Raw genomic sequence first — 20927 nt, 5'->3', positions numbered from 1 at the left:
CATGGCCAATAGTGGGGAATGATGGGAGTTGTAGTCCAATGGCAACTGGGTGGCCACAGGTTCTCCTGCCCTGCTTGAAAGGTAATCACCAGCACTTAGCCAAATTATGCCTCCCCATAGTGTTGTAAATGAGCAGTTAAGGGGCCTGCACTCCTCTGTAACATGAGCACTGCTCCCCAGCAAATGTAGATAGGATTGCAGCCTTGCCTGTTTGGTTAACTGACTTTGAACCAAATGCACTGAGTTATTTAAACAAGTTCCACCTGTGGACTAGATGACTCTTGGGGTCTCTTCTGACTCTGATTCTTTGATCCCAAGGCCCTCAGAGAAGGAGGTCTGAGGATCCCAAAGAGACAGTTTTGAGCACAAAATAATGCACAGTTTAACAAAAAAGGCAAGCACTCTTTGCTAGAAGGAAATGTCATCTTTTAATATTTTAGTCTTCATCAAGTCTTGGCAACGTGGGATCTTCTCATTCATTGTAGTGTCTTCCTGCAGGGGCCGGCCCTACCATTTGGCAGAGTGCCTTAGGCAACAGATGCCAACTCTCCTGAATTCTGGGCTGCTGCCTCCTCTGTTAGAGGAGCTGCTTGTGCCACGTGACCCATCCTATACTTGCTAATCTAGCCTATTCCTCTCTTTTGGAGGACATTATCCTTTTGCCATGCCTTTTGTATGTTTCAGCTACCAGTCCTTGCAGTCCATTCATGACAGGAAACATTTGCTTGTCTCATTTTTTTAGCCCGCCTGGAAAACTCCAGGGAACCTGCAACCCTCAAGATGTTGATAGACTACAGCTCCCATCATCATGCCTGCTGCAGCTGTTGGTTGTTGGGAGTCCCACTCAATCTGGAGTTCCCCGTTTTGACAGCATTTGGGATACATTTCTGTCTACAGTTTTGCTTGCCTCACCTCATATTGCAGAGTTGCAAAAAGGTTAGGAAAGGGCAACCATGATGGAGTGGAATGTTGGAAAAATCAGGGCAGACACAAGGAAACTTCTTCATGCAGCCCAAAGTTAAATTATAGAGCTTGCTCTTGCAGAAGGGCAGTGATGGTCATCACTTTTGGAAACCAAATTTGGACTTTAGAATATCATCAGAAAAATCCATGGAGGTAAGATTAGGTCACCAGATTTTTTTCAATGAATCCGGGGACACCTTTCAACTTCAATGGATTTTGTATGGGGACTGATTTGTAAATCTGGGGACTGTCCCCAGGAAACGGGACGTCTGGCAACCTTAAGGGTATGACTATCAGTGGCTACTAGCCCTAACGGCTATGCTCTCTCTTCCATGGTCGGAGGCATTAATGCTTCTTAATACCAGTTTCTGGAAACCACAGAGGGGAGGGGCTGCCATTGTCACCGGGTCCTCCTTGTGGGGCTCGCAGGAGGTTTCTGGTTGGATGGTGGACTAGAGCGGGCCATTGTCCTGACCCAGAGGTTCTTCTTACCTTCTTATGGCATATTGCAAACTAGTTTCTTGCCCTTGTGTTTAGCGGTGTGCTTTCAAGGAGGTTTTCAACAAGGGGTGGGGAGCAAATCTCGCCCCCACCTCCTGCAGCCTAAACGTGCGGAACACCACCTCCTCCTCCTCCTTGCACATTGTTCACAACGAGCTCGATCCTTTTCCTTTCCAAACCCCTCCCCCTTCCCCCCTAACCTGCCTCCAAGTAAGCGCACTGGGAGTTGTGTGCGTCGGGGGCACATCCTGGCCACTAGCCGCTGACTCAGTCCTCCGCTAGAGGGCGCCACAGCCTCTCTCCCTCCTCCTCCTCCTTGTCCCCGCAGCCATTGAGCGAATGGACTGGGCTCCGGAGCGCACGTTTCCTGCAAGGGGGAAGAAGCCGCGGCGGAGCACGCTCTGACCGTTGCAGTCCGGCGCCGGCGGGGTGCGAGTGGGCTGGAGCCGGGGAGGCGTCGCCGTGGGCCCGGCGGACTGGCGAGCCCCGCAGCCCTGGCCTCCGCCCTCCTCCTGCCTCCTCCTCGCAGCATCTCTCCAGCCCAGGAGAAGCAGCAGCAGCAGCGTCGCCGCCGGCGCGCTCCTTGCCTTCCCTGCATCCTCGGGCTCGCTGCCGCCCTCCTCCGCCTCCTCCCCTGCCTCGTTGCTGTGGGTTTCTGGTTGCATCGGGAACAAAGGAAAGGCTTCCCCCCTCGCCCTCCCTCCCTCCTTCTTCCCCCCCTTCCCCTCCTTTCCTCTCGTCCCTCTGGACTCCCGACGGGCGTAGCAGCCGCAGCAGCCGCCGTGGGCGCCCCGATCGCCCCTTCCCAGCATGAAGGAGATGCCTCGGCTGCTGCCGTCGAGGCCCCGCCGACAGGGAGGGCTCCTGCTGCCGCTCTTGCTGCTCCTGCTCCTGGACGGCCACGTCGCCCGGGTAAGTGACATCTCAGACGCCCCCTCGACGGCACCCGGCCCTGCTTCCTTCCCCACAGGACGCGCACCCCCCTCCCCTGAATGCTTCCAGGTTTACGTCGTTGCCTTCCTCCTCCTCCCCGCGGCTCGACGCCTTGCCTCTATCCTGGGCCTGCCGTGCCAAGTTCCCTTGACAGGGGGCTTCTTCGCCTTTCTGCCTCCACCCCCCCCGGCCTTTCCTCCCGGGGGATCCTTAGGCGCAACCCGCACGCCCCGCCCCACCCTCCCTGGCTGCCCCTAGGTGGGGGAGAGGAAGGAGCAGCTGCGGATTTTTGCATTCGTGGGGAAACAAGTGGCTCCCTGGGTGGGCGTGTTGGCTCAAGGAGGCGGCCTCCCTCTCTCCGCTTGGGTCGCATCTTGTGCGCTTTCTCCCCCCACTTCCTCGCTTAGCTCGACCTTTAGGCAGTTTTGGCTCAGCCACGAGTCCCCTCGCTCGGTGGCGCTTGCTTCCAGGTAAAACGTGCGCCTTGCTGCCAGAGCGCAGGCGAGTTTCTTTGGCATTTAAGGCCCAGTCGATTGTGTTCAGCGGGGCATAGTTCTATGGAAAAGCACGCCTTTAGCACCGCAGCCTTGCTTGAAAGTAAGAGCAGCGGCGCTTTACTCCTAGGTAAACGCGCGTAAGGACTGCAGCCTTATAGTGTCTCTCCCCCCTTTCTTGGATTTATTTTGTGAATGGGGCCTCCAGTGTCTTCTCTCTGGGACATGTTAGTGTTGCAGCCTTGTTTGGGAATAAGCCCCCTTAGTCCATGGAAGGGGGCGGGGTCAGCCTCCCACATAACTGGCCAGGATCGCAGCTGGAGTTGCAAAGGGCTTTGTTGGGGGGGTGGGGAGAGAGGTGGGACCCCCGTCTCCCGTTAATCTTCACGGTGATTGCAAAGCTTCCCTCAGAGGAATCGTTCAGCCACGTCAGATGGTGGTAATAAATAAAGGCACTTCTCGCTCTTCCTGGTCCCAGATTTCCATTCTTGGGGGGGGGCGGGCTTCCAGGCACTTGGGGCGGGGTGGGTGAAAGCCATATCTAGATGTCATTTGAAGGTCAGCTGGGAAGTAGGGTTACAAATAAAGAGGGCATTCTCTTTTCTCCTTTGCAATTTCGTTGTTCCTTATTTTGGGTGCGTTTTTTCCATGGGGTGGGTGAAGGTTTATTCCCCCCACCCTTCTCTCCCGTCTGACTTGCTGGGACTGCGACGAAATGTTGGGAGGAGGCCGGTTTCTGTGGGAGTTGCTGTCCCTGCCTTTCCTCTCTAAGCTGATTCCCTGCCATTCTGTTCTCTGTGTGGGAGGGAGTCTGGCTGGCTAGTCCTATTTGTGTGTGTGTGTGTGTGCTCACGTGTGCCAAGGGATGTGCCCCTGTGGACTGCATATCAATGCCCTGGACCAGTTCTCTTGCCATTGCTTTCCTCCTGCCATTGCTTTCCCCCTCAATTGTCAAGCCTCCTGCCTGAAGAAAATGCTGGCTGTCATTCCAGCAAATGATGGAGATGATGCTTGCTGATTGCTTAAAAGGGAAGGAGCGGGGTGAGGTTGGCCCATTGAGATTCTCTGCACGCAGTTTGGCCTCTGTGGCGCTCAAGCTCTTGCTAGTTTCTCTTTACCCGCAGGGCCTTGTCATTATTGCCTGTGGCACAAGCTGGGTCCCTTGCGTGGGTGGGGGGAAGGTTGCTTAAGGCAGCCTGCCTACAACCTGGCCACCCTCTTGTGAGGACTACAGCTCCCATCATCCCTGACCACTGGCCATGCCAGCTGTGGCTGAAGGGAGTCAGAGTCCCAACAGCACCAGCTGGGGGGAAGTTTAAGGCAGCTTACATACCTTGTTTCCTCCAACCTACCACGTAATATGGAATATTATAGGGGAAAGGTTATATTGCCAAGAGGGTTGAGGAGCTAACAGTTTGTCGGTTTGTAGGATGGTTGGTGTTCTTCCTGCCCTGGCCCCTGCCACTCATAGAATCATACAATTGTAGAGTTGGAAGGGACCTCAGGAGTCATCTAGTCCAACCCCCTGCAATGCTGGAATCTCTACTAAAGCATCCATGACAGATGGCCATCCAACCTCTGCTTGGAAACTTCCAAGGAAGGAGAGTCCACAACCTCCCAAGGGAGACTGTTCCACTGTCAAACAGCTCTTACTCTGGGGATTGGTGAAGATGATTCTTGGAATTTCCATGCTCTGCAGGCTTGGTAGCAAGAGGTGATGGTCCAAAGTAAAAAATAAGACAATGCTCTAGAGACAAAGGCAATGGGGCATCTTCATAGGTACACAAGAAGAGCCTGCTGGATCAGGCCAGTGGTCCACCTAGTCCATCATCCTGTTCTCATACTGCCCTTGGGAAACTTGCAAGTGAAATTTGAGCACAAGAGCACTCTCCCCTTCTGTGGTTTGCAGCAACTGGTGTTCAGAAGCAGGACTGCCTCCAACAGTGGAGAAAGAACATAGATATCATAACCTTCAGCAGACTTCTCCTCCGTGAATTTGTCTAATCCTCTTTGAAGGCATCTAGGTTGGCATCCATCACTGCCTTCTGTGGGAAGGAGTTCCATTGTATGTACTGAACAGAGAAATTCATTTCTTTTATCTGTCCTGAGTCTTCCAATACTGTGGTACCTCAGGTTACATACGCTTCAGGTTACAGACTCCGCTAACCCAGAAATATTACCTCGGGTTAAGAACTTTGCTTCAGGATGAGAACAGAAATCGTGCTCCGGCAGTGCGGCAGCAGCAGGAGGCCACATTAGCTAAAGTGATGCTTCAGGTTAAGAACAGTTTCAGGTTAAGAACGGACCTCCGGAACGAATTAAGTACTTAACCCGAGGTACCACTGTATTCAGCTTCCTTGGATGGCCCACAAGGAAAGAGACATGCGCACCATATATCTGAAGCACATTTAAGGTGCGTCCTTCGCATCACTCAAAGAGAATCCTGCAAACTGTACTTTACCGCTCACAGAACTACAATTCCTAGCACCCTTAAACTACAGTTCCCAAGTGTGATTTAAATGCATGGTGTGTACACTGCCCATAACTCTGGCTGAGCCCATACTTCATATGAACAAGGTCCCTGGTGCAATCCCTGACACCCCTAGCTGCAAGGAGCAGGTGCTGGAAATGACCCTTTACCTGAGACCCTGGAGAGTCACTGCCTATCAGAGGAGGTGCTACTGAGATAGATGGACACATAGATTGAAGATAACTTCCTTTGCCCCTGTGGCATGCCATCTGTTTTGGGCCAAGGTGGAGGGTCAATGCCCTTTGTGGATGGCATCATGCTGCACACTTGAGTTCAGCTAGATGCTTCAAAAGGTAGGGGTATCTCTAGCGGCAGATGCCCAAGTGTCTCATCCCTAATGTCTACTTGAGCACTGCTGTTTAAAAGCCTGATTTATGCATTGTATTAAAATGTCGATGAGGTCACTCTGCAAAGCACTCTTACTTCCTTTAGCAAAAGTCAATGATGGGAAATGCCTCGATCATTTGTTTAAAAAAAGGAAAAAGAAAAGGTCACTCTCCATATTTGGCTGCTGCCTTTTCTGTGTGCAAGAACAAACATATGAACATAAGGAAAGCCTGCTGGATCAGGCCCATCTAGACCAGCGTTCTGTTCCCATAGGGGCCAACCAGAAGCCTGTGGGAAATTCCCAGGCAGGACCCTGAGCACAAGACCATTCCTGTGGGTTCCATCTGTGGAGGCCAAGCAAAGCCTTCATGGCTAGAAGCCATCAATAGCCCTCTACTCTATGATTTTGTCCAATCCTCTTTGAAAACCATCTTGGTTGGTGGCCATCACTGCCTCCTGTGGCAATGAGTTCCATAGTTTAACCATGTGTTGTGTAAAGAAGTGCTTTCATTTTATCGGTCCTGAATCTTCCAGTTGCTTTGCCATTGATTGGGGCCATTCCCAATTCACGAGAGAGTCCGTGCATCTTTCTGTCCTTCCCAAATCCAGTTCCTGGGTTGGGGTGGAGGCCATGTCTCTCCCATGCATTGTTAATCCCTAAACCATATCCAGGGTCCTGTTCCCTTTTTGTTCTCTAATGCCACCTTCCCAGGCCTGCTGCCTTCCAGCTTGTATCACCCCGGACCTTTAGCCATCCTGTCTGGGGCTGATGGGAGTTATGGTCCTGTGGTCCTCTATGTTTTGTTGGACTCCCAACTCCCATCATCCCTAACCCTGCTGGCTGAGGCTGCTGGGAGCTGTTGGAAGGCCATAACTTCTCCCTCACAGCTGTAGTGAGACAAAGAAATAGTTGGCTTCCAATATTCTGTCATAAATCCATATGTTACCTGCCAGTAACTGAAATAATAACCAGATGAGGTACTTCCTTTGGGTGAAGGCAACGATTCTGGGCTTGATGTTCTAGCCCCAGAGGCTTGTGGGAAAGCATCTTTCGTGAAGAGCTGTCCATTCACAGGAAAGGAAAAGTCCCCAGACTCAGACTTGCCGAGACACTATGAAGTCTGCGCTTGGCTTTAGAAAGAAGCAATGCACTCTAGGAACGGCTGCAATAGCTGTGGGGCCCCAGATAATGTGGCTTTCTGAGCCTGGATGACAGGGAAGCAGGGAGTTACTGGGAACAAAATCAGCCGAGCAGCTGGAAATACATAAAATATTTTTAGAGCAGAAATAACTTGTTTACCTCAGTGGTGGGACCAGTGTCTAAAAATTCCGCTGGATACACAACCCACTTCAGTCAAGTGCAGTTTAAAAACAAAAACTCAAGTATCGATAGGGTTTAACTTGCCCTGTTTGTTGACTGTCGATTACCTCCCAAATCCGCCCCAAAAATCCACTTGTCCCTTGGGATATTTGCCCAAACACCCACAAATTAAAACTTCTAATAATCTATTGAATGGAGTGGAGGGGGAGGGAATCTGTCTTGCAGTCACTTCCAAAAGCTTCTAACAAATGTCTCCACACACACCCTTCTCCACCCTGTGTGCATGAGAACAAAACATTGTAGGTGGCATAGAGAGGCAATGAGAAACATTGAGCAGCTGGAGATTGATACCAAGGGAGTCCAGCTTGAGTTAATGGGAGGACCGCTCTCCCCCCGCCCCCCCCCCCGCAGGGGCCGGCAGCTGTGAAGGGACTTGGTGCTGGCAAAGAGGTGGCTTTTCAAGCACTGCTGACAGATGTGGAAAGTGGCTGGAGTTGTTTTATTCCTACCAGAGGGATGGAGATAAATTGTCTGCTGCACTGGGGTGGGGGTGGGGAAATGGGTGAATTTTGTTTTCTTTCAGATTCTCATTTTTCTCAGTCTTAAAATTCAGTTCCACACAATTCCATATCGCTTGGTGATTTATTTATTTTTTAAAGCCCTTGTGAAAATTCACCAGTATTTCAGGGCAAATTTCACCAAATAAGATACATTTCCCTGACTTTGTATGCCCCTTTGTATGTTATTTTCATGGATATATAATAATAATAATAATAATAATAATAATAATAATAATAATAATATTTATACCCCGCCCATCTGGCTGGGTTTCCCCAGCCACTCTGAGCAGCTCCCAACAGAATATTAAAAACAAATGATAAAACATCAAACATTAAAAACTTCCCTAAACAGGGCTGCCTTCAGATGCCTTCTAAATGTCACAGATAGTTGTTTATTATTTCCTTGACATCTAATGGGAGGGTGTTCCACAGGGTGGGCGCCACCACCGAGAAGGCCTTCTGCCTGGTTCCCTGTAACCTCACTTCTCACAGTGAGGGAACTGCCAGAAGGCCCTCGGAGCTGGACCTCAGTGTTTGGGCTGAATGATGGGGGTGGAGACGCTCCTTCGGGTATACTGGGCCAAGGCAGTTTAAGGCTTTTAAGTTCAGCACCAGCACTTTGAATTGTGCTCGGAAACATACTGGGAGCCAATGTACATCTTTATGCACACTCTACCTTCGTATATGTTTTTCTGGACACATTACTTGGCTGAAGAACTGCATGGTAGAATTTGGAGAACTGTTACTTTCAAGAACGGGCTGTGTTTTTTGGTTTGTGTATTGTTTTGGCTCAGGTGAAGATAAAGGAGGCTGGTTTTTCTATGTGAATCAAAGTTCTCCTTCCTCCTTAGGAGCAAGTGGTATGTTTGTGGAGGGAGTGGGAGAGGAAGGGAATGAGAGCGCCGAGTTAAACTGTGGAACTCTCTCTCTCAGGGTGCAGTAATGGCCCCCCGCCTGGAGGCCTTAAAATAGGATTAGACAAAATCATGGAGAAGAAAACTATTGATGGCTATGAGCCATTATGGCTCGGCTCGGCTGTTTCTATGGATGGAGGAAGTAATGCTACTGAATACCCATTGCTGAAGGGGAGAGTGCTTGGGTCTTGTTTGCAGGTTTCCCATTGGCCTGATCCAGCAGCCTCTTCTTACATCCTTTTAGAGATGCAGAAACTATGGTAGTTTGCCTTGAACAGCACATCCTGTACTCTTGGGGAGGTTCTCTCATGCCCTGACAGTTCTGTAACTCTGGGCTGGTGAGATGCCAAAGTATCTCCTTTGCTTGTGCTCCACTGCTTCAAGCTATGGCTCATTTTCTCATTGGGGAAGAGAAAAGGGTGTGTGTGTGGACATTGTAGTCATTAGAAAAAGAGTGAAGAACACTGGTGGAGTTCTGAGGCTTTCAGAATACCAAATAAATAAATAAAAGAAAATTAAAAGAAAATGACTATGGGGGGGGATGGTGTCCAAATCAGCCCAATGAGGACTAAGGGTGCAGCTAACACCCGATAAATATGGACTTTTAAACAGGTCTAACATTTTCTGGTATTTTGTCATAGACATCCAATTGAAAAATAAATCTAAAACCAAATGGGCTACCCGATTATTATTTTTAATGATCATCTCAAACGAGATAAGATGTAACTTTTAAAATTTTCCTAATGAGGCTGGTAAGCCAGATATCGAATCTGCAATTAGATGTGTAATTTTATTTTCAGGAGCAAATCTCTGCTTTATATGTGGCATTTCTCTTATAATAGATATCTAACTAGCTCTGTTCGCTTCCTTCTTGTGCTAGTATTTAACGTACTGAGCAAAATATTGTATTTCTCCATCCAACCATGGGCAATGTTGTTAAGCTAATAGCAGGGGTTAAACATTTTGCCTGGAGGTAAGTCGAAAACAAATTAAGTCTAGCTGCATACATTTTAAGCTGGAGTTGATTACTACCCCACTTTATGTCTGAGGTACGTCAGGATTGGCTTCCTTGAGGCCAGGAATTTACTTCATTCTCCAGTCTGCTGGGTGACAAAAATTAGCTGGGTGCAAGCAATGACTTGGAGCCTGATCTCCATTGTCAGGAGAATCAAGTAGATCAGTTCTTGCTGGACTGGACTGCTTTAGATCATGGCACAATCTTTTACCCATGGTTAATAGATTTTGAGTGGGCTGTGCCCTCTCATTTTCTGCAGCAGTAAGGTTTTCACTTTGCTACCTTTTAAGCCTTAGAGTTCAGGACTGTATCTTCTCAGTACTATTCATCGTTACCATGTCAACTTGTGTTGAAACGTCTTTTCCATTTTTGAGTAAGGGGGGCTGCAATGGGCAGATGTGGCTGTGTCTGCATTTGGCCATCACACTAAACCATGGTTTAGTGTTACAGGGGAAAAAACCATACGTCCTCTCAGGTTTGCACATTCCTCCCTCTCTTCTCTTCTGGTGCAGTTGCAAATAGGAAATTGAAAGCTCCCTCTTCCATTTTAGACCAACCATAGTTTAGTACATTGTCTGTTCCCTAAACTGTGTTTACTCTTAACTGTGGTTAGAGAAAACAAGTCAGGTTCATAACCCATGTTTTGAAACTGGTTTGTTTCTGCTAGCCGCTAGTTAGCTACACTTCACTCTGGCTGGCACAATATGGCAAGCTGCAGTTAATCAAAAACAAAAGCGAAAGCTTCCAAACTTCTCCTTGTGCTTTTACTGAAGAAGGGAGAGGCACACGGGTCCAAGACTTGTTGTAAGTACAGTGGTACCTCGGGTTAAGAACTTAATTAGTTCCGGAGGTCTGTTCTTAACCTGAAACTGTTCTTAACCTGAGGTATCACTTTAGCTAATGGGGCTTCCCGCTGCCGCTGCACAATTTCTGTTCTCATCCTGAAGCAAAGTTTTTAACCCGAGGTACTATTGCTGAGTTAGCGGAGTCTGTAACCTGAAGTGTCTGTAACCTGAAGCGTCTGTAACCCAAGATAACACTGTAGTTCTTCTTATAAACCACAGAGCTTAGCACATAGTTCATCAACCTTTTCTTTTTGGCCCGTGGGCACATTTGCAAACCATAGAAAGTGTTGCAGGCTCCCACCCCCACAACCAAACATTCACCACAACCAGTAGCCACACTATTGGGTACACTGGAATCCTTCTTTCAAGTTTGCTTCAGCAGCCGGATGCATATGCCTAAATACCTTTGTGCCTGTGGGCTCTGTGTTAGTGACCCCTGGCTTAGCATTGCCTTCATACCATCCTTAACCTGGGTTAAGACCAACAAGGGAAGAAAGGGGAAGTTTGCCTGTACAATTTCAGCACAGTACATAACATATATTATATATACGGATTCCCGACATCTAACCCTATACCCTGTTGTACAGTAACTAATGTGGAATATGGATTTAATAAAGAGAGAGAAAGAGGGGTGAGGGAGTTTGCCCTAGAAAGTGGCAAGGAGTACATAGATAGCTCTTGCTCTCTTAACTATAGTTAAGACAGAAAGCAAGCACCTTGCGAAGAAGAGCTCTCACCCAGCTGTTTCCCTGCAGGCTTTGTGTTGTGTGAGCAGGGAATCTTTTTATGACGGAATTCAAACACAGGTAATACCCCAGCCTGAACTGCTACTGTCCAGCAAGACACTGTCATGCAGCACAGCCTGTGTTAGAAACTGATATATGAAAGCTAGGAGCTAAATGGCACTTTAAGCCTAGGTTATGGGCGCAACAAAGGAATGTCTAGGCACACTTTTTTATATATGTAACAAGAATATAAAGCTGAAAATGGATGAACTGCAGCTCAAATATTATGTTCATTTTTCACACGGTCTAGTCCTTCCCCTGCCCACCCACCTAATATTCTTAAGAGGGTCTCTTCTCCAGTCTTCAGATATTAGCTGAAAGTGGGGAGGCAGAAAAAGGTCCTTCTTTCCTTCCACTCTGCCGTTTTAATCTGAAAATTTAGGCCCAGTACTGCACCCAGAGCTCAGAAACTGCTTGTGCTAATTAAATTCCCTGTCGCAAAATGCACCTAGGAGTTTCAAACACTGAGTACAACTCTCAGCATCGAATAATAGAATCATTGTATTTCAGAATTGAAAGGGACCCCAAGGGTCATCTAGTTCAACCCCCTGCAATGCAGGAATATCTAGGTGGCCTGTATGGGGATTCAACCTGCGACCTTGGCGTTATTAGCACCATGCCCTAACCGACTGAGTTAACAGGGTGCAAGCAGATGATGCCTGTCAGTGGTGCAGATGTAGCAGTGTGTCGAGTGCAATGCAAAACAGAGGAGACCCCCTGCGTTCATAATCATGAATGTCTGGGATCCAGAGAACCATACAGCTAGTTCTCCATAACATCCCCAAGGGGCTTTTGTAGTGCATTCTCCTTTCCTTACCCCACTGCATGCTACATAGCTAAGCACTTTTGAAATCCAAAGCACTTTTAAAAAATGACATGGGGTTTTGCTTTTCAAAAGGGGGAAAACTTTACACAGAATGGTCCAAGCTCTTGAGTAGAATTTAAGTAGCTTTTTGGACCCTCTCCAATGTTCTGTAATTCAGGCCGGGATCCAATTCTTGGGGATATGTGTCTTTGAACATGTTTTGTTTCTAAGTAAAAAACGCCTACAGTTAAGCTGTGGGTTACCCAACAATTGCCTAGGAATATACAGGGGCCCAGTTGGGTCTGATCAAGGGCCCAACTGGCCCAATCTCATGTTTCAAACACCAGCCAGCTAGATGGAGAGTTCAAAAGTGCTGTCTGCCCCTTGTTGGCACCCATCTGTCTTGGGAGACAATGGAGGTGAGGTCAAGCTGTTAGAAGGTTACAGTGTCTGTTGTGGCTGTAGAGACTGATAGGGGAGAGAGATGGTTTGCTGCAACTGGGGCAGATGAAGGCATCCAGTTGTGCTGCTGCAGATGCACCATGGCGTTTTTCCACTCTACATTCCTCCCAGGGGTCATTCCTCCTCTGGTCATTGCTGTGGATACACAACCTGACTGTCCGTCTCCAGGCACTGCGGTCATCTGCAAGGGATGTCCATAAAGAGGGGTTGGTGTTGACAGCCTTTGTGTCATGTTTGCAGACATCTTTGTAGCACAGAGTTGGTCCGCCAATGGGCCTGGTGCCTGAAGTCAGCTCCCTGTAGAGCATGTCTACCAGCCACTAGTCCTGCAGATAGCGTTGTGTTTGCATATCTTCTGAGTAAAAAATAAAATAAAAATCTGAGTCCTGACTTATCCTAGTTTTGCAGCAGAAGGGACCACTTCAGAAGTTTTTAATATTTGTGTAAGATGCTTGGAGTTAGCCCCTGAAGGAGAATCTCATTTGCACACATTCTGTTCTAGGCGATGGAGCTGCATGCCATTTTGAACAATAAAATGTTTGTTTTGCATTGTCTGCCGAGCCAATTGTGTGTGGGCTTCAGAGGCTGGACTTTGGGGCTGCTGAGGAGGCAACCATAAAAAACTTTTCTGGGAAGTTTGATGAGCTTGCAGGAAGTGAATCTAAGTTCAACAGTATGTTGAAGTGTATGTTTTTAATGCATTTTAAAAATTACCCTTAAAAATATCTTATGTATATGATGAATCTCTTAGAGATATAAAATGTAACTTCACCACATCCCCAACCCAACCTCTTGTTGCCGTTCCCACCCATCCAACAAACAAACAAACAAACGCCATAGCTCAGAATATAGGAATATTGAAAGCTGCCTATGAATCAAACCACTAGTCCATCTAGTTCAGTATTGCCTACTCGGACTGGCAGTGTACCTCCAGGATTTCAGACAAGGAACATGCCCAATCGTACATGGAGAGCCATGGAATTGAACTTAGGAGCTGCATTGTACCAGAGAGTAGTGGAGCAGTTAAAAATGGGTTGGTCAACTATTGTCAAGTAAAGGTCAGGTGCTAAAGGATGACTTTTATTAAAACAATAAAAAGATACAGTCGTACCTTGGTTCTCGAACAGAATGTATTTCAGGAGTCTGTTCGACTCCCGGAACCATTCGATAACCAAGGCATGGTTAATGATTGGCTCCTGCAGCCAATCGGAAGCTGCAGAAGCTGCGCCAGACGTTTGGCTTCCGGAAATCGTTCGAAAACCAGAACACTCACCTCCAGGTTTCGATTATTCGGAAGCCAATTTGTTTGGGAGCCAAGGCATTTGAGATCCAAGGTACTGCTGTACTTTATTCATCAACAGGTTGATACTTACAAAATAACAACAACACCAAGTCAATGTATTCTTACTGTGGAACAAATTATGGGAAGGGCTTTAGCTTAATGGCACCTTATTTGCATGCAGAAGGTCCCAGGTTCAGTCTCTTACATTTCTTGGTAGAGTTGGGAAAGATACCTGCCTAAATCCTAGAGAGCTGCTATCAGTCAATGTAGATCAGTGGTTCTCAAACTTTTTTCTGTGGGCCATACTTTCAGAAGAAAAATTTACTCACACCATACTGATTTATTTTTATTGATAATAAATAATAATAAATAAATTTTTATTTATACCTGCCTTTCCCGGTTCAGAAAACCAGGCTCAGGGCGGCTAACAACAAATTTAAAACACTTAATTGATGCCACAAAAAACAGCATAAAATACAGTATAAAACGTGAATAACAGTAAATTCAGAATTCAAAAATCAATTTAGAGGGGAAATCCATCCAATAAACATTAGATGATGACCAGGGCTAGCTGGCTAAGCTAGTCCTATTTGGGCCAGGTAGGAGACCAGGGGAGAATTAGCTGTGGGATCCCAGAGCAGGTAATCTTCATAAAAAGGGGAGGGGGAGGGAAGGAAGGGTAATAAAAGATCAGGCTAAGTTCAAATTGAAAGCCAGGTGGAATAGCTCTGTCTTACAGTCCCTGCGGAAGGAAGTTAAATCCTGTAGGGCCCTGGTCTCATGGGACAGAGCATTCCACCAGGTCAGAGCCATCACTGAGAAGTCCCTGGCCCTGGTGGAGGATAATCTGACTTCCTTAGGGCCCGGGACCTCTAAACTATGGTTATTCATGGACCTTAAGGTAAGAAATACATTGGAAAACAAGAGGAAATGACTCCTAGCAGTTCTTGAGTTGTAACATAGAACACAACTACTTTGTAATATGATCATGGGACGTCCAGAAAGTATGAAACAGCGAAGCTACATAAGAACAGGAATCGTTCCCAAAATAGAATGATAAATGAGCCTCTTACACATGCACCTTAAGTATGTATACAAACTCCATGAGAGGTAGGAGCTTGCTTTGGCCGGGTAATCTCGTTTATATTAGGTCTAATTTGAGACAGGCAAACACTCGTCTCCCCATCGACTCAAATAAGTCTTTCTCTTTTCTGATCTTTCATATTTGTAAGAGAACCATTGCCTTTGTCAATACTGAACTAGGCGAGCCTCTGGCTTGATTTGGTATAATGTGATAACATTATTGTCACTACATTGGGCATGTTTTCTATCAACAAGCGATGTTTCCCATGAACGTGAATGTGTGTTTTGCTTTGCTTTTGCTATTGATCGCTGAAAACTTGGATCAAGCCCTCAGAGTAGGTGGAATGTTGCAGGAGTGAGGATACTTTGTGTGGATTAAATGTTGCATTGAAACGAATTCAAAGCTCTACTAGGGAATTGTTTTTATTGAAAGGCTTGGAAATGTCTTAAGATGTGGCAACTCAGTAGCATACACTTCTCCTTTACTTGTATTTATATTTTAAGGGGAAAAGCTGAAGAAGACCGCGAAAATGGTTACTGTGCTAATTTTAGCATGCCTGGAGAAATGTGCTCATAAATATATGGACTTCTTAGGGATACTTCCCTGAAAGGAGTTAATTACAGCTAAGATTTAATTGCCATTGTATCCCTTCCAATTTTGTAATTGGATTTTTATTGTGTTGATTCATTATTATTATTATTATGATGGTGATTGTTATTATTGAACAATACATTTTCTACCATGGAAAACTGTCTGCCAAAGAAATAAAGCACTGGAAATATTTTTTCTGTGTCACTCACCGGTTGGGTGAGAACTAATCTAGACCCCATGCATTTTAGGGGCCCTTTCGACAAAGGATCAAAACAACATTGATTTGATCCTGAAAGAAAATTACAATCAAGCTTTCTTAGTTCAATGCTATCCCCCCAGAGGGTGCGCATGAGGGAAGCCTCAGGATTTCGACTGCCTAGGGGCCTCCACAGGGTTTGGTCTGGCACCGAGAGCAAGCGATTCAAATGGTGTCCTCCCCTCAGTTCCAGCCAGCATGTCCAATGGCCATAGTCTATCTAAAACTTCATTATACCCCTCTAGGCACCAGTGAGAGGGATGTGAGTGGTGCTGTGGGTTAAACCACAGAGCCTAGGACTTGCCGATCAGAAGGTTGGCGGTTCGAATCCCCGCAACGGGGTGAGTTCCCGTTGCTCGGTCCCAGCTCCTGCCAACCTAGCAGTTCAAAAGCACATCAAAGTGCAAGTAGATAAATAAGTACCGCTCCGGCGGTTAAACGGCATTTCTGTGCACTGCTCTGGTTCACCAGAAGCGGCTTAGTCATGCTGGCCACATGACCCAGAAGCTGCACGTCGGCTCCCTTGGCCAATAAAGCAAGATGAGCGCCGCAACCCCAGAGTCTGTCACGACTGGACCTAATGGTCAGGGGTCCCTTTACCTTTACCTTTAGGCACCAGTGAGAGAAATGTTTGCATTTTTTTCATGGACCTTGGTTGTTGGGGACAGGAGAGGATTTAGTGAAGAAGGTTACTGGAGGGCAGAGGGCATGCAGGTTGTATTAGGTTGAAGAAATCTTGAGTTCGAGGAAGCACTGAGGTCCTCAGTGCTGGCTCTGCACCATTCTGACCTAGTGCAAAGATGTATTAATTGTCTGCAAGAAAGCCCTGGTTGAGTTTCTGGGCTGAACTTATTTGCACGGTTTGTAGAAGAAAGCAAGCTTTTGTAGCCATTCAGGATGAGGAAGGGAAGCGGGGTTTGCAAGTTTCACTTCCTTTTTCTTTTTTAATGGAGAGACAGGCAGTGATTTAGTGAAACCCCCTTGAGAAGCCTCCCTCCACCAGGACTGTTGGTGGAGATTACACAATGTGGCTGCTAATTAGAGCTTATTTCACTATTCTGGTCAGACATAACCCTTTCTGTCTATCTGGAGCAAGCATTTTCAGCAGGGGGCTGGGGGTTCTTAAGTTTCCCTTCATGCATCTGGTGGAGCGGACTGTAAATCCACAAAAGCTTGTACCATACGAAATTTGTTGCTCTCTGGGTTTGCCACACAAGGTACTTGGTTGACTGGTAATACAGTGGTACCTTTGTTCTAGAACGGCTTAGCTGTCGAACAAATCGACTCCCGAACACCGCAAACCCGGAAGCAAGTGTTCTGGTTTGTGAACATTTTTCGGAAGCCGAACGTCCGACGCGGCTTCTGCTTGAGTGCAGGAAGCTCCTGCAGCCAATCAGAAGCTGAGCCTTGGTTTTCGGATGGTTTCGGGAGTCGAATGGACTCCTTGAATGAATTAAGCTCAAGAACCCAAGGTACCACTGTAGTCCTCTTTCAGTTCGAATCTTGCAGCTCGTGCTTCTTCACTTCATAGCTAGCAGGAGGAGCAAAAGAGGAAAAGCAGCAGTTCAGCGGTAGAACATGCAGAAGGTTTCAGGTTCAATCCTCAGCCTTTCCAGGTATGGAATGTCATATGTCTGAAATTCTGGAGAGGCACTGCTGGTCAGAGTAGACAATGCTGAAGTAGATGAAACAGTGTTCTGACTCCGTAGATGGCAGTTTCCTGTTCCTGAAAGCAGAACTCTCCATGAACCACCAGTTCTCAATCTGACTGACTACAACAGGTTTCTGACTCCAGTTGTGCTGGCTACTTTTTAAAATTTGCTTAGGTTGGTCCAACGCAAAGAGGTTATTGCGGGACAATTTTGAGTGACAAGGGTGCAGATATTGTTTAATGCTTCGACCTACACAGATCCTCTGTGGCAAAGAGAGTTACAGTGGTGCCTCGCAAGACGAAATTAATTCGTTCCGCAAGTTTCTTCTTCTTGCGAGTTTTTCGTCTTGCGATGCACGGTTTCCCATAGGAATGCATTGAAAATCAATTAATGCGTTCCTAGGGAAACCGACTTCAGACCAGGTCCGGGGACAGTCTGTCCCCCACCTCTTCTGAAGGCTGGGGGGGGGGACAAGGGCTTTTCTTCCCACCCCCAGCATTTAAAAAAACCCCGGGACAGCGGAGGGCTTCTCCGCTGTCCGGGGCGATCTTAAAATGCTGGCGGGCGGCATTTTAAAATCGCCCCGGGACAGCGGAGGACTTCTCCGCTGTCCGGGGCGATTTAAAAGCCCCTGGGAAGGCAGGCAGGGGGGACAAAGACTTTTGCCCCCCGCCAGCCTTCAGAAGAGGTCCTGGACCTCTTCTGAAGGCTGGCGGGGGCGAAAGTCTTTGCTCCCCCCGCCTGCCTTCAAAAGCTGTCCGGCCAAGGCTTCGCGGACCTCTGCCGGCATGCGGAAGCCTGCGCGCGCTGACATCAGCGTGCCCAGGCTTCGCGGACCTCTCCTGCCTTCAAAAGCCGTCCGGGATAGCGGGAAGCACTTCCCTGCTATCCCGGACTGCTTTTAAAATGCTGGCGCTGGGGAGCAAAGCCTTTCGGCCCCCGCCAGCCTTCCTGGACCTCTTCTGAAGGCCGGGGGGGGGGGAAGGCTTTGCTCCCCACCGCTAGCATTTAAAAGAGGTCCCCGGAGATTTCCCTATGGGCTTTCGTCTTGCGAATCAAGCCCATAGGGAAATTCGTTTTGCGAAGCGCCTCCAAAACGGAAAACCCTTTCGTCTAGCGGGTTTTCCGTCTTGCGAGGCGTTCGTCTTGCGGGGTACCACTGTATCCATGTTCCACTTAATGCACTTGAATTACTGCCATGTGTTGCGTACGGGGGCTGCCCTTGAAGACAATTCGGAAACTGTAGTTGGTTCAGCATATGGCAGCAAGCCTTGACTGAATGGGAAATATCATGCCAGCTTTGAGATAATGACAATGGGTTCTGGTCAGTTTCTAAGTACAACTGGAAGGCTGGAATGGGCTTTTAATGGCTCCCCCAGGTTTCCATACTGTCTAGTCAAACCTTCCTTCACTTACAGGGGGATATTATAATTGCTTACTAATAAGTATGTTCCATTAAATGGAATGTTTACTCTTAGGTTAGATTACTGCAATGCATTATACGTAGTGCTGTCTCTGAAGACGGTTCAGAAACTTCAGCCAGTGCAGAATTCAGTGGCCAGGTTGCTCACCGGAGTAAGACGGTTTGAACATATTACACTGATCCTGGTCTAATTGCACTGGCTACCAATTAGTTTTTGGGTCTAATTCCAAGTGCTGGTTTTGACCTATAAAGCCTTAAACGGCTCAGGACCGCAATACCTCACGGACTGCTTCTCTCCATATGAATCTATCCGGACCCTGAGATCATCTTCTGAGGCCCTCTTTCATATGCTTCTTCCTTGAGAGGTTCAGAGGGTGGCAACACGAGAACGGGCCTTCTCTGCAGTGACTCCCCATCTGTGCAATGTTCTCCCTGACGCCTTCATTATACACCTTTAGGCACCAGGCAAAAACATTCCTTTTTAACCAGGCCTTTGGCTGACCTAATCAACATCCTATGCCCTTTAAAATGTGGCTCTTTTTTTGGGGGGGGTGTGTGTGTGTGATTGGATTATTGTTTTTATTTTTATTTAATATATTGTGACCTTTTTTGTGAACCACCCTGAGACGTCCGGGTATAGAGCGGTATTTAAATTTAATAATAATAATAATAATAATAATAATAATAATAATAATAATAATAATAATAATACAGTGGTGCCTCGCAAGACGAAATTAATTCGTTCCGCAAGTTTTTTCTTCTTGCGAGTTTTTCGTCTTGCGAAGCACGGTTTCCCATAGGAATGCATTGAAAATCAATCAATGCGTTCCTATGGAGACCGTCCGGGGACAGAGGGGAAGCGCCGCGCGCCTTCCCCTCTGTCCCCGGACCTGTTTTAGGGCAAGGGAAGGGGCAGCGGGGAGAATCGCTTCTCTCCGTTGCCGCCCCTTGGTTCAAAAGGGGTCCGGGGACAGAGGGCAAGGCGCGCGCGCGCCTTCCCCTATGTCCCCGGAGATTGCGGGGCTGGCAACGGGGAGAAGCGATCTTCTCCCCGCCGCCCCTTGCTTCAAAAGTGGTCCGGGGTGCAGGGGCAAGCTTCGTCTTGCGAAGCAAGCCCATAGGGAAATTCGTCTTGCGAAGCAACTCGAAAACGAAAAAACCTTTCGTCTTGCGAGTTTTTCGTCTTGCGAGGCATTCGTCTTGCGGGGCACCACTGTAATAGGATTGCTACTTTAGGCTGTAATCCTATAACCACTTATCTGGGAGTATGCTTTGCTGAACTCAGGAGGCCTTAGTTTTGAGCAAACTTTCTTGGAGTTGCACTTTTAGTTTGGGAAAAAAAATAGGGGAAATTTCCAACCTTAGTGATCCCAGAGCTTGCAGGCATGAATATATAAATCTCTTTGAGCCTCGTGTAAAGTGAAGGTAGCAGTTTCTTTCAGTTGTGAAACATATGAGTCACCCTCTTAACCCGAACCTTGAATTCCTTTTTCATCTTGTCACGATCTATTTGTTCAAAAAACTTTTACCCACCTTTTCAATAGCCTAAATTTCTGAGGGGGCTACAACTCAAATAATTACATTTTTTTCCTGCTACAAAACAATGATTCAATAACTGATCTGCAGAGAGGACTTTATCATCTGAAAATAGAGACAATGTACGTATGTTTGAAACGCAAGAAAACCTTTAATAAAAACAATATTAAAAAGCAGTGGAACAGGTAAAATTAAAGCCACTTCTACACTCTTTTGCTGGAGGGATTCTGTTGCAAACCAGCAAACTTAGGCTGCCACAATTAATTAATTGCTTCATTAGTTTAAGAGCATTTCTAAACCTCTTAATATATATTTTTAAAAAAATTCTAAGTGAGATACACGATGTACACTATTAAAAACAATATCCATTAAACCCCAAATACAACCTAAAACCAATAAAACAATATAAAAGCATATAAAGTAAAACAGAAATTCAGGGGATTCATATACCATAAATCATGGTCTAATCTCATGAATCAATGAAAGCCTGGGCCTAAGGATAAATCCTTACAAGACTTGTGAAGCCACTGGACGTTGCTGCTTCACATATGGCCGAAGGAAGACCATTCTACAGAAAAAGAGCAACAACAAAAAAGAAAAAGAAGAAGCAGCAGCAGCCTGTTTTCAGGTCCACTGCCCTATGGGACC

At 47.0% G+C, this 20927-nt stretch overlaps 1 protein-coding gene across 1 annotated transcript in view; it reads left to right on the top strand.

The window, feature by feature from the left end:
• The first annotated feature begins 1770 nt into the window (after positions 1-1770).
• Positions 1771-20927, top strand: part of SDC3 (syndecan 3) — a 109620-nt gene continuing 90463 nt past the window's right edge. The window contains exon 1 of the mRNA XM_083512209.1: positions 1771-2376. Coding sequence (XP_083368335.1) covers positions 2275-2376 — 102 coding nt within the window. The 5' untranslated portion in view covers positions 1771-2274. The remainder of the gene's footprint in view (positions 2377-20927) is intronic.

Source organism: Podarcis liolepis (assembly GCF_965112155.1).
Source record: "Podarcis liolepis genome assembly, chromosome: 7".
Classification (NCBI taxonomy): Eukaryota; Metazoa; Chordata; class Lepidosauria; order Squamata; family Lacertidae; genus Podarcis; species Podarcis liolepis.
The sequence above is the reverse complement of the archived record's forward strand: the minus strand, read 5'-3'. Positions and strand labels throughout refer to the sequence as shown.